General features: G+C 33.1%; 1 protein-coding gene across 1 annotated transcript in view; it reads right to left on the bottom strand.

Moving 5' to 3' along the window:
* Nucleotides 1–7,780: 7,780 nt before the first annotated feature.
* The window catches only part of LOC150082630 (RING finger and SPRY domain-containing protein 1-like), a 178,129-nt gene continuing 171,014 nt past the window's right edge, over nucleotides 7,781–14,895 (bottom strand). The window contains exons 15-16 of the mRNA XM_090377556.1: nucleotides 12,193–12,292; nucleotides 7,781–7,986 (exon numbers count right to left, since the gene is read on the bottom strand). Coding sequence (XP_090233682.1) covers nucleotides 12,208–12,292 — 85 coding nt within the window. The 3' untranslated portion in view covers nucleotides 7,781–7,986; nucleotides 12,193–12,207. The remainder of the gene's footprint in view (nucleotides 7,987–12,192; nucleotides 12,293–14,895) is intronic.

Raw genomic sequence — 14,895 nt, 5'->3', positions numbered from 1 at the left:
TACACATCTTATTTTTTAGAGCATTCTAATGAAGGTAATATGGCTTTCAAGCATCCTGCATTATCTTCTAGTCCTCATGTCCATCCATCAAGAGGAAGGAATGGCTCTAACACTGGAATTTAAATGATATTGTGCTAAGGAATTAAGCTAATGAAGGATTGTGCCATCTTATATTGATACATTCTTACATGAATTCCATGGTGAAACCATGATACATTAATGAAATATAGCTTAAAAGAGCTCCAGAAGCAAAGATAGAAGTTCTGCAGTTTTAACTCCCCTCAATACTCTTAACAACCATATCAAACCATCAAGGTTTGGTAGAATTAACTTCTGATCCTTTGCAGTTACAATAAAGCTTTCTTTTTTTTTTTTTTTTTTTTTTTTATTTGGTAGTTGTTGGCGCATCGGCTTCTGTGGCCATATTGCACCTCCCAAGGTTTTTGCAGTACTTTGATCCAAGCCCGAGGCGGGAATCGAACCCGCGACCTTTGGGTTGCCGGGCAGGTACTTTACCCACTCGGCTAGCCCGGTCGGCTAAGCTTTCTTTGCATACAGAGAAAGCTTTATTGATCAAGCTACTTTAAGACCTGTTTGATATTTTCGATCAGCAATCAATCAACTTCCAGGAGAAACACCCTCCCCAAGAGCAACTAACTCCTTGTACACAATGGAAATGTCACAGAACCATTAAGTAAAAAGATTGACTGTTAAAAAAAACTAACTTATTAATCAGGCAGATAACTTTCCCAGAATGTGGCCACATCTGGAACAGGTGTGCAATTCAATCAAGTTTAAGATGATAAATAAATTTACAACAAAAAAAAAATCATTTAAGTAAATAATGTGGAATGCTATTTAACACTATTGATGAAATATGCACTTTTGTTTTTATAAGCTGACTTTCAGTAAAAGAGTAACAAAATTTAAAATCTTGGGAGTCAATATAAGGATTTTTGATATGTGTGAATTTGGCACATGTTTTCACTCTTATGTGAAGACCCTACTTTTATCAAGAATTCTATTCATGAAAGCAGAATTCAGCCATATACAGTTAAAAGAGAGAGAGAGAGAGAAGTAGGCAAGTTGCTGAACTTTGTTTCATGCTCATATGCTGTTTTGCAATAGCCATCAGGATGTGCCATATCGCTTTTCTGGATTGTTGTAATTTGGCGTTTTTGTCCACCCCTCCATTTTTTTTTCACTAATATGCCTTTCAAGCATCCTGCGTCATCTTCATCTTCTCCTAGTCCAGAAATCATCTATGCTTAGCTATTCCTATAACCTGGAAAGTCCACAATTTATATTATGAAGAACACAAACAAGATATGAGGTGCTAATAAGTGAATAGCACCTCTCCTGCCAAAGTAACAAAAGGTGAAAATACAATAATTGCAAAGACAGAGATGCTCTTAATGTACACACAGCATGGAAACAAGAAAGGCAGGCTTAACACTGTGATTACAGATAAGACTCTGAGAGGAAAAAAAAAAAAAAAAAAAAAAACCTCACATCAAAAAAAATGGTTCTTCAGTCCAGAATCCTTTCTTTTTAGCAAGGTAGATAACTTTCCCAGAATGTTTAATGAGAGTTATTTAATAAACAAGTTATTTAATAAATTTCTGATAAATTTATTAAATAACAGAACCTCTGAAATCTGTACGTGAATAAAAAAAATAGGAGGAAGTGCAAATCTTAATTCTGTAGCCAAGCTTCCAGAGGAGATTCAAGCTACCACAGTAGAGAAGGGATGCAAGCTCTAAGCAGGTTTTTTAAATGCTGATGAAATTGGCCTTTTCTGGAACAGGATTGCACAGAAGACATACATCAATAAAGAGGCTTATTTTCCTTCTGTGTGGCATCTCAGCAGGTGGCTGTAATTTCAAGCCACTAGTTTACCACTCCCTCAACCCCTCCAGGCATTAACAGTACTAAGCAAGGATATGTTGCCTGTTCAGTGGGCAGCTAAGAAGACACGAGTAACTGGTTAGCTGTTTTAGGGCTGGTTTATTGATTATTTTGTTGTGGAGCCTGCACAATATTGCCAGGAAGCTAAGCTTTCACTCAAGGTGCTGCTCATTCTCAATAATGCCCTTGGACATCCAAAGCACTTAATAACAAGTCCCAACAACATTGGTGTGTACTTATGCCTACCCCCTCATACAATCTTTGATCTAGTAACTTTATCAAAGGTTTACTGCCAAAGATAATTCAAGCTTCAAGCTATATTTATTCTCCCAGCTTCTAGATGGAACAGGTGATTTTGAAAATCCTGGCAGTAAGCCAACCGTTTGTAAATGGTAGATATCTGACAACATGAGGATATCATTAATAACATCACAGTACATAGAACGAAGTGGTCGGTTACCACAAAATATGCTTGGAAATTCTTGTGTGACTTTAGGGACCCCACATTTTCAATAATGGTGCCTCAGTGACATGATTACTGAAGTTGAAGGAAGAGCAGGTTGCCTTAAAAATAAGACAGGTCAATGAAGACAATGCAATGGTTTTTTTTTTTTTTTTTTATCCAATGCTGAAAAACTTGTACAAGCAATAGATAAGGAAGATTGGCCACAGTTTTGCTTTGCATGCTTTTGTTTATTTACAATGAATAATTTATTAAAGGAAATACATTTGCTGTCATATGATAAACTTGAAATTAAACAATTAAGCAGGTCTAGCTGATTTAAATGTTGCAGAAGAGCAATGTTCTCAAAAAAATTATTTATTCTGGCACTATCAGTTGAGATAACCCGAGGCCACTACTGTATATGCTTCTTAATTTTTGGACACTGGTATACTCTTTCCATGTGAGGAGTAAGGTGAACTAACAAATTCTGTGTAGTCACAATTTCTTTAATTAAAAACCAGTTTTAATTATTCTAATAAGAAATAAATGTTCCTTTATGCAGCAATATTGGCTGCTTAATCTTTTTTAATCCACTGACAGGCATGCAAATTCCCTTCTAATCAGCAAACACACCTTGGGATCACGTAAGACATTTTTATAACCTTAAAATTGGCATGAAAAAATTGAAAATTGTTCACTTTTTTGATATTACTTTATTTTTAATGTATTATGAACGCAGTTGTGAATAATCCACTTTTTATATTAAAAACAGTTTTTAATTATTTTTTTTTAAATGCCTGCATTTGGGCATTATCTTTCCTATTAGAGAGCAAAACTTGAAACTAAACTTGAATATCCCATGCGCTGTGGTGAATGGTCCACCGATCAGAGATGTAAACAACAATTTTTCTGTTGGGAGGTGCAGGGATCAAATGTTATAGTAGCATGCTTCAATAACACTAGCCAACAAAAAATATTATTTGTCATATCTCTGCAACGAAAATATGATTCTGGAGGAAATAAATGGACTGATTCCGAAAATCGCTATAAAAAGTCTCTATAATGTCTACATCAAAAGATATACCAACATTTAATGTTAAAATAAAGGGATATATATATGCATAATTCAAGTTTGTAATATGTAAAAAAATATTATACATGCTCTATAACTCAATGGAAAAAATATCATAAATCGTTGTGAAAGAGTTATATTTCAATAATATATAATCAGCATACCTGTAATTGTCCATAAAAATGTTTGCTACTAAGGGATTTTGTCTTGTATTCCTGCTTACTCTTTCTCACAAGGAACCAGCAGCAATCCCCCATCATTACAGGATCCCAGCGACTTTGGTACCACTTTTCCATCGTAAAATATCTTGATGAAACCGCTCCCCTTGTTCATCACTCACGTTTCCCAGATTTTTGGGGAAAAATTCAAGATGGGAATAAAGAAAATGAATTTTCAATGACATTCGACAGCCCATGTTTTTGTAGCACTCGAGTAAATTAGACACTAACACAGTTTTCTTCTTTCCTATTATCCAAAAAACCAGGCAACTACTGCCTTAAATGATCACCAAGTTGCCAATTCAACCTCCTTTAACTGGGTTTCAAACTCATTGTCTTTCAGGAGTTTCCTAATTTGGGTCCTATGAAAATTCCTTCCTTAAGTTTGGCATACGTTAAATAAGGAAACACACTTCTCAAGTGTGCAAATCCGTTACTGTCTTTATCTAGTCCCTTCACGAAATTTTTTATCAATCCAAGTTTGATGTGCAGGGAGGGAAGAAGAACCTTGTTTGATTACACTAAAAGAATATATTTTACATTATACTGTCCTGGTATGAACTCGTCCCACTTGTCAATGATGCGCAACATAATGTTCTTCTGTTGCAGGGCTATCCTACAAACACAAAAAACAACATTTTGTGTACCCCCCCCTGCAAAACAACAAGCAAACCAATAACTTTAAGATCACTGCATATGTTCCAACCATAATACTGGTATTTTATAGCATGTAGAACCTTAGACATGCTTTCATGACTTTCTTTAAGTCCAACTGAATGAAAGACAGAAACTGATGGAAATTCGTTTCTATTATGAAGAAAAACTGCTTTTAAACTCACTTTTGAGGCATCTATGAATAAATGCCATTCATCTGACTTATGCACAGCACCTAGTTCTTTCAGAAGTCCAATAATGTCTTTGCAAAAACACATACTGTCTTCCATAGCAAAATATTTTGAAAACTTTTCATGTCTTTTTTGAAAAATTATTCTCAAAAAAATTATTCTGGCACTATCAGTTGAGGTAACCTGAGGCCACTACTGTATATGCTTCTTAATTTTTGGACACTGGTATACTCTTTCCATGTGAGGAGTAAGGTGAACTAACAAATTCTGTGTAGTCACAATTTCTTTAATTAAAAACCAGTTTTAATTATTCTAATAAGAAATAAATGTTCCTTTATGCAGCAGTAACAAATCTTTGTTCCCGCTGCGAGTATATTCCACTGCTGTAACCTAGAACCTAACAAGTTCACAAGACCTTGTCACAGTTTGTTCTTTCAGCAAATTTAAGTCTCGAACCAAATCACTCAATTCATCTTGTTTAATTAAATGTACCTCACCACCTGAACTTACTGGCTGATAGTGAATATCTTGTGAAGTGGTAGGAAGGCTGCAACCTCCTACCCTCGGGGCGGGGGGGGGGGCTGTTTATGTTTGGAGGATAGATTTACAACCCTAAGAACATGTCATGATCAGTTAATACTTGGAAAACCTTGGCACAGCCTACAAAAATCCTCGCCAAAAACAAAGTGTGCTCTCTTCAAATTGTAAATTGGAATTATGTTCTGATTATGTTTATCACAAGAAAATAGAGGCTAGAATCAATTGCTAAAATTAAGAGATTGGCTTATATTTGTTAAAATAGATCAGTATGTCATACATTACTGGCTAGATTATGCAAAACTGGCATATTTTGGTAAAACATAACTCCTTCTACACTTAATAACTGTGACTGATGTGAAACTATCATGGCGATTTTCAAAATATATGCATAAAAATTCGTTAAAAACAGTATTTAAGTTCTTGGAGGTAAAAATCGTGTTGGCTAATATAATTGGATGGGAAAGATGCAGCCAATTTCAAATTTTTGAATATGGCAAAACTTTATCATGGATTGCTTCCATCGAAGGATTAATATAATAACAAAAAGACAGCATTCAACCTCTTCACTGGCTTTCTGCTGTAACTCACATACTTCAGAAAAATATGAAGGGCACAACATTGTGTTTAGGCCTATAGGATGCTATATCATAGGAAATTTCTTATAACTGACACACCAGAGTTCACAAGATGGAGACATTATGAGAAATAGCCCTGTACTTAGTAGTCACACAGGCTTGAACCACAGTCACTCAAAGCATGTGTACTTATTTATAATGAAACAAATACTAAAATGGAATAAATAAGTAAAATAACACTGATAAAATAAAAGAATTAAAATGCAATAAGTACAATACAATAAGGCTTTTGAGGCAAGGTGCCATTTCTTCAGCATACTGAGGTATAAATAGAGATCGTATAACACATGCTTTGTACAGATAAGAATGACTACTTTTTATGATCATGCCCAGTTGCTGCCTACACTAATCATCTGTTATATGAAGAGCTTGTCACAAAAGCTACTTATTGTACTTTAACACTTATTTTATCAGTTTTATTTTACTAAATTTGTAAAATAAAACTTATTTATTCCATTTTAGAATCTACTTTGTTATATGTAACTACATTAAAGTTTATTTTAACTCTGGTGTGATGGCTGTTGCAAGAAATTTTTTATATTATGCTTCCCAATGCTCAAGGCCTGTTTCTTTAGGGTGCTATATGTTAAACAATAAAACAAACTCTCCATTTCCAGAGTGTTTAAAATTTAAACAGGCTTGAACTAAATTCACTAATCTAAATTCCCTAAATTATTTAAATTGATAAGAAAATTATCTTAATGCACAATTATTAAATTATTATTTAAGGATTTGATAACTGCAAATATTTTTAAAAAAACAATAACCTTCATTTTGTTCTTTAAAAATACTACTTTGAAACATTTTGTTTTTTTGGTAATAGAAAACATAGCAAAATGATATCCCAATTATTTTTCCTGATGACATATGAATGGATTTAAGCAATTACCAACCAGAAATTTTTTTTTTTTTGGAAATATATTTGAGAATTTTATAAGAATTTAGCATATTCAAAATATCACTAAACAATCACATTCTATTGACAACAAAAAAAAAAAAAAAAAAAAAAAAAAAGAAGTGCACTAACAAAGAAAGGAAACACACAAAAAAGACTGGAAATATCTTTTTTTTTTTAATTTCTGACAAGTATATGGAATCTTTACACAATTCAAATTATTTCCGTAGAGATTTAAATATTTCTTACAACATATTGCCTAGTTAGTCTTTAATGGGATGGATATTGTGGCAGAAGTGTTCTCATTCATCAGAATAATAACTCTCTAGCATGCATCATTTGTACTATAACAAGATTATTTCCTGTCCCAGATCAAGCTGCAATATTAAAAACCATTTGAGTTAAGAAAACTGCAGATATTACTGAACTGACTACACATTTATCTCAAAAACAATTACTTTCACACTATATGAAAATGAATTTGCAATGAAATGACAAGTATTGCTTTGATGTATATGATGTGTTACGTGTTCATGCCTGAGACATCTTATACTAAAAATTTGATATTTTTCCATAATTTACATACTAAGGTGATTAACTCATTTTCTCCTTATGTCTGCCTATTCTGAGGAATGAATGCATGTACTGGTAATCATATTCTACAGAAACAACTATTTACATACATGTTAAGACATGAATTCATTCCACATACTCGGTGACTGAAAATCATCAGATAAAACCACAAACTTTATGTCAGATATCTGCAGTTTTCATATTTGCAATGTTGTAATTGTCGATAGCTTGTGCTAAAATATTTACGTAAAGATTTTTCTAGGGGACGAACATACATCAATGTTAAACATGTGAATGCAGACTCATTGTCATAGTGTAGGTACTACAAAATACCAATATTCTTTGGTAATTACATGATTTATTTATACAGATTATCAGCATTATATCAATGACTCCTTGTTATTTTGATTGTTATGGAAGGTGTTATGGAAGGAACAATTTTTACAGTCAAAGAAACTACAGTTTGTTTTCTGCATATAACCACAAAAAGAAACTCTGTTGAAATAAATTAGGCATGGAACTTCAGTGTATTCAGAGCATGATACAGGCTAAACTATTCACAGTTCTAACTTTAATAAAAATAGAGTTTGCAAAAAAAAAAAAAAAAAAACAACAACAAAAAAGGAAAACAGTAACTTAGTTGCACTCAATCTGCATTTAATGGAGCTACTGACTCCATAGATAATAATCTACTGCAGACAAGGACCAAGGCATTGTGGGACTTTAAGGCTTGTTGGCAGACCTGACACCAATGTCCTCCTGGAACAACATGCTCCAACATGTATTGGTGAAACGGAGGAAGAAAACGGTTTTCTGAGCAGAGGTAGCACCACAGTTGTAGCAAAGGGTAACTTCCTAAAAATATAAAATAAAAGCCATTTTATAGTATTCTCATCTCATGTCATTAGAAACTGGAATTATCTTTTAAATCTACACAGTAAACTATCGTTATAGTGCTTTCTATGGAAATAACCTTAGGGTTCTTTTTATAAAATAAAACCCTATTTTAGGGATTTTTTTCATATTTTATTTGTTAGATAGTATGAATCAGAGCTGTAATACACAATATGTTCTACGTTGATAATGATATTAGTAAATTAATAAGAGGAGTTTACCTCAATATAGTACGTGGAACACTTCCGTATGATACCCTCCAGAAATTAAAACGGAAAAAACGAAAAAATCGACAACTTACCGGTACATTAAAGTAAAATATAAATAATTAAAGTAAATTATAAATAATTAAATAATCAATTTAACACAATTCAAAATCAATTCAAAACAATTAAAATTCAAATTAACGCAATTAAAAGAAGCTAACGAAAATATTCAAAACGATTTTCCTTCCTGAAGCTGACAATGCTTTTCGACCGACTGTCGTGAAAATATTTGAATATTTTCGTTAGCTTCTTTTAATTGCGTTAATTTGAATTTTAATTGTTTTGAATTGATTTTGAATTGTGTTAAATTGATTATTTAATTATTTATAATTTACTTTAATTATTTATATTTTACTTTAATGTACCGGTAAGTTGTCGATTTTTTCGTTTTTTCCGTTTTAATTTCTGGAGGGTATCATACGGAAGTGTTCCACGTACTATATTGAGGTAAACTCCTCTTATTAATTTACTAATATTTTATTTGTAAATATTTTAGTAGATAATGTTGATTTTTAGACAGATTTTAAACACATTACTGAGTTAGGACAATCACAGGGGACAATTTGTTCCCTCCAAAGATTGATTTTATGTCTATTTAGAGACAAAAATCATTATCCACAGTTGTAAACATCTTTTTAAATCGCATAGTGTCATCCAATAACTGAATTCACTATGCATTAAAAATCAGTGAGACACTGCCAGGCCAGCTGTTTTGAAGCTTATGGCTTATTGTCAGCAGGCCTCTATTAGGAGACCTATACTGAACAAGTTAAATGACAGTTTTTCTTCCATACACCATGTGATTGTTCACTTAGAATGAAAACAACTGTTCACTTTTTCAGCATAGGCTTCCTAATAGCAGCCACCCACCAGCTGATGAGAAGCTAGCAAGCTGCAAAACAGCTGTCCTGGTAGTGTTTCAGTTTTTTAAATGCATAGCAGATTCATCTATTGGATGATGCTATGCAATTTAAAAAGAAATTATTGACAACTTAAGCTGAAACCATGCATAATGGCATTTGTCTCTAAGTGGACATAACACCAAGCTTAATCGATCTTTAGAGGGGACAGAACATTTCCTATGATCAGCCTAATGCAGTAATGCACTTAAAATCTGCCTGTATTTAATTTCTGTGTTGAAATACCCCCACCTCCAATATTCCCAAAACAATAATGAGTTTTCAGGGGTTTTTTTTAGTGTTCATGAAGCAATGGTTTATACTAAGTTGCAAAATCAATTTTTAAATTTACATATATACAGGTTCTAAACCAGCTCATAACAAATTAATATACAATAAACCAATTCATATGGTTTATAACCTATTATGCTTGCCTTTTTGCACTTTCAACCTTTATTTGCATGCCATTAAAAAGGAATGAAAAAATTTAAAAAGATTTTATTAAATTAAACTAAATATGTAAATATAGTGTTAACATAATAATAATGACGCTGTCATTAATGAATTTACTGATGTTGAATTTTAAAAAAATAAATAAATAAAAAATCTGACAAGGGTACAAATGCAACAATAAATGGCTATACAATGAGGTGTAAAGAGCGGCCTTTCTACCTTCAAAGCTTTGAATTAAATATGAAATAAATAAATGCCACCTGCACCAGAAATGATTTCTAGAATCATCTCTTTTTCTAAACTAAAAATCAAAAATAACCTTGGAAAGTTAAAAAAACAAGTGATATATGCAGAACAGCATTTTAAACCAACGTGTTACAGGCATTAAAATAAATGCATGGCACTTCATAGGACTGATCGTGGGGCCAAAAGAAAAGAGCATTAAAAGCAGGAGTATTATAACAGGAATTTACTGTTTTTTTTTTTTTTTTTGGTTTTTAGGAGCATTAGCAACTAAGGCCATATTGCTCCGGGATATGCGTTGGTCATTCCCTGACCTTTCCGCATCCTCCGTATTTGGTGGTGACGGGCTCAAACCCCGGTCTAATCAAGAAGCATGTGCTACACACTGCTGCTCCTTCCCACCTGGCTACGAAGGCGCCTCGGAATTTACTGTACATCCAACTAAGAATTATTATGTATACACAGTTTATTTTGTTGCACTAATTACTTTGATAATAGTTCAGCAATTCATATGGTTTATCATGTATTATGTCTTTTCACAGGCTAATTTCAAGCTATGAAAGTTGAAACACCTGGACATAACTCACAGGGAAAAACCTTGCTCCCTTTGCCTGAGATTGGTTAACTATAGCTAAGACTGTGAAGAGGCCTTAGAGAATTTTTCCAGTCTCTAATGGGAATCAAACCCACCATACTGTCACAGAGAATGGATTATCTATGTTGTTATATTACATCCAGAATAGATTATTTATACTGGATATCCTGACTCTATTATTAATTTTGATGACCTGAAACTAAATAACTCAAAAGTAAGGTAAATGGTAAAAACTGTTTTTATGGATTAGAAATATAGAGAAATTCAAATTATTATTTTCACAGCACTGGATCTTGTTGTTAATATCTGTATATATGTGCATTTTTATGTGGAAATGTATGTCCATGGGCTGATTTGCATAATATGTTGGCTGCATAACATGGGCTGAAAAAAAAAAAAAAAAACCAACTCATGAGGGAACCCTACTCCTTCTGCCTGAGACTGGCTAACTGTGGCCTCGACTGAAGAAGACTAGAAATTCCTTGAGTTGCCAAGAGGAAGGAACATAAACCTCTCTAAATGAGTGACAGACAGATTGTGTCATGCCAACTAAGTTGTGCCATGGCTAGAATTACAGAGGAAGCAAAACAACTTTTTCAATTTATCTTTATTCTATATAGATGGCTCCCAAAAGCCTACTGTTTTTGCATGCCTTAGCACAGGGGTCACCAATTAGTTATCATTGGGGTCCATATTAGAAAAAATATCTTATTGTGGTCCACATGAAATTAAAATTTAATTAATAAATCGTCTAATAAATATTAGGTGATATTTGTATTTATTTATGTAATTACTATAGATACAAAGTTTATGTACATATACATATTAATGAGAAAAATGACATTTTTTTTCTAAAATAATTTTTGTAAAATCTGGAACAAACCTCGTACTTGATATTTGAGGCAAATTTCGCAGATGATCGTCTGTTAGCTGCTAAAGGCTGCCTTGGAAAAGACATGGTATAAAGGAAAATGTTGACGAATAAAAGTTCCCAAACTTGTTTCCTTACTGAGCCTCTATTTTTGGAAACAATCAAAAACCACAGGAACCATTAACAGGAAATTCTCATGATTGCATGATATGCATGGATGATTTCCTATTTTCTTGAATACTGCACGTTATTTTGAAATGATGGTCAAATGCTAAACTTTTCTCAATGGGCTAGTAGTCAGTCCACATGTTTCCATTACTTTGAAATTTTTCTTTCTAGTTGAAATAAATGAACTGTTCTCTTTTTGTCCCCAAGTGCCAAGTTAGAAACAAAAAAGAGGAGAGTTCCTAAGTATAATATCTACTTGACAAAAATATGACAAAATGCTTTCACTGAGCAAGGGCATATTTATAAATTTGCAGGCTCTAGACAAAATATTCACATAGAAGGAACGCCAAGGAAAAAAAAAAAAAAAAAAACGGTATAATGCCTTTGGCATGTAGTTTAGGCTCAAGTAGCATTGCTTAACTGGAACCTAAGCATTGATCAAGGATTGGTCAACTAATCTTTGATCCACTATTATATATTATTTACAAAAATACTGAAAACAAAAATTAAACCCTTAACACAGGCATATATCATACTGAACATAATTAATAAATATATTCTTATAAATACTCTTATTATAGGTAGTTATGAAAAAATATATATATAACAAAATAATGTTCTTCAAAAATTAAAAATTCATATACTGGAGAAAATAATATTTGAAAACTTTACCTATGTTGCTGAATATCAGGTTGTTTCAGCTCTTTGCTTAATTTCACTACGACACATAGGGCACATTTCCAGTTGCAAGGCACATCGAGTACAAAAGCCTCTATGGATAGAAAATAATATTTTTGTTGGATTTTCAATATTTCTAAATTTATCTATTAATTTCCCTTATGCCTTTAAAATACTCTATTTTAACATATTCGAAAACCAAATAATTTACAAAATAATTAATATTAAATAATACACAAGTAGTCAATATTATACGCAGAAAAAAATCCATAATAAAATATTACTTCAAAACGTGTAATTTAAAATTTACTAAAATTTTTGTGTGATATCAGGGAAAATTCAACTATTTATAATACGCAATTACATATAAATAAAATTCACGTATTTTTGAATATCTAATTCATATAAATTCTGCAATTTTAAATTTGCTTTATTTTTCTACCATTTTATTTTTTGGGCAGGCCACGGCCAGCATTAGGGAAGTTAGCCTTCCCCCTAGGAAGCTAAGGCCAGGTGGCCGCCATCTGTGCAAACCACGACCGTTATCGCGGCTGTACCCTGACCCACGGGGGAGAAGTGAAAAGAGGCACGACCCATTTCTTTTTGCTTTTCACTAGTAGGGTGAGGACAATAAGCTTCATTCCCAACAGACGATAATTCTCCCCCTCCCCCTGTCTTGTTTTTTATGCAGTGGTTGAAGCTGAGTGACCTTGCTACAATGAAGGACTTGCCATTCCCAGCTTTAGTCTTGTTTTTCATTATCTAGCGATGATTTTTTATCGTCTTTTTATCGCGTTATCGTGAGTGAAAAGAATGAAGGAAGACTAGGGAGCGGCGATTTTCTTTTACTTTTCTTTCTTTCTTTTTTCCATTTTTTTTTTTTTTTTGTTTATTTGCACCCGAACTATACCCGCTGCTAGCAAAAGACAGACGGCTGTTAAACACAACTTGCCGGAAGTTGACGCAAAGGCGGAAGTATTTTACTCTCGGAAGTTTTCTAAAAGTTTATAAAGTTGGGAGGGTAGTTCGCGATAACTTCTTCCTAACGATCCTTGAAGCCCTCACTCGTCCTCAATCAGGGTGGTGAACTCAAATAATATTTCTAGGACGATCTTCTTTCATTAGCTCTGCGCCATTCCCACAGCTCCTTTATGGGGCAGGGCATGACAGGCATTCTCAAAGAAATAAATGCAAGGAACCAAAACAAGTGCATTGACATGTAGGGATTATACTTGCCGTTTTTTTTTTTTTTTTGATAAACTATCTAAACTTTAATGTTTTGTGTACTGCACACTTTGCGTATCACTCGTGTGTTATTGAAAAATTAACCTTTTGCCCTGAAAGAAAAAGGTGAAGTAATAAGAAATAAATTTTAAGCAAAATTTTGCATTAACTAGTATCATAAAAAAATATTAAAATGGTAATTATGTAAGTTAGATTATTACGTACACGAAATGGATTTACAATCCAGTAAATCAGTGGTACCCAATATTTTGTCACTCAAACCAAACTTTAAAGTTAAAAGACGCATATTCACGGCACACCGAAATAGTGATTACCATCGAACTGAATGGAATTTTTCCCAATCTCGCCGCATAATTGAAAAGGGTCGCGGCACACTGGTTGGGAACCACTGCCATAAATAAAGAACTTCAAAGTTTTATCGAATTTTTTCAAAAGGCCAAAGCAGGAATAAACAAACTTCCAGTTATCCATAAATTAAACACATTATCATTGTCTATCTTCCATCCAGCACAGTGTTACCAACTGTACAGTACTATATTTACTGTATTAGAGTATTTGTATTATAATTAAATCCCGATGTACATTAAGCCATAGCAGCTTAAAATACTATAGTTTTTAAAATCACGTTATCATTTAAGAATTTACAAAACATGTAGTAATTTTATCAATTTTTTTTTCCAAATTTAATTTTAAGAGTATTTTTAATCAAGTTTCAACAACATTGTTTTTAATTTCCAGAGCCTGTCAGAACAGTGGCAGCAAGTGTCGTGCACGAAGTGCGAACTTCGTATTGGTATTTCACACTCAAAAGTGAACGGTGAACGCAAACTTCAAAAGTGATCAGTGACTTTAGACGAATAAAATTACCACTGTTTAAAGCATCTATTTTGTTAGTGGTAACCTTTATATAACAAGTGAATAAATACAAAAAAAAAAAAAAATAAATAAATAAATAATAATTATACACATTACAGTTCGCTTCTGGGGGGGAGGGAAACGCCAGCTGAACCACGGCCCCGAATTTGCCTAAATAAGAACAACAATGATAGCAAATCAAATACTGATTCGTAATTAGACCCCACATAAATTATGGTTCTCCTATATATGCCTGCTAGATGCAGTGCATTAAAAGTACTTGAACCTATACAACACGGGGCATTAAGAATCATGAGCCTCCTTTACATCTACAAAAAAAAAAAAAAGAATAAAAGGCTTTCAATATATACAGCCAAAATTTGAAGTAGTCTAACTACATAAGCTGACCAAATCTCTTTGCCCCATGGTGTGCGCAGTATTATACAGAAACCACACAGGCAGGAATTCGACAAAATGAATCAGAGAAACCTGGAACACACACATATATAAATCGTACTTTAATAATATTATGGGTTGTTTGTTTGTTTGTTTGGTTTTTAGGAGCATTAGCAACTAGTGCCATATTGCTCCGGGATA

This window comes from Mastigoproctus giganteus, chromosome 7 (assembly GCF_048544385.1).
Source record: "Mastigoproctus giganteus isolate SK-2022 chromosome 7, ASM4854438v1, whole genome shotgun sequence".
Taxonomy (NCBI): Eukaryota; Metazoa; Arthropoda; class Arachnida; order Uropygi; family Thelyphonidae; genus Mastigoproctus; species Mastigoproctus giganteus.
The sequence above is the reverse complement of the archived record's forward strand: the minus strand, read 5'-3'. Positions and strand labels throughout refer to the sequence as shown.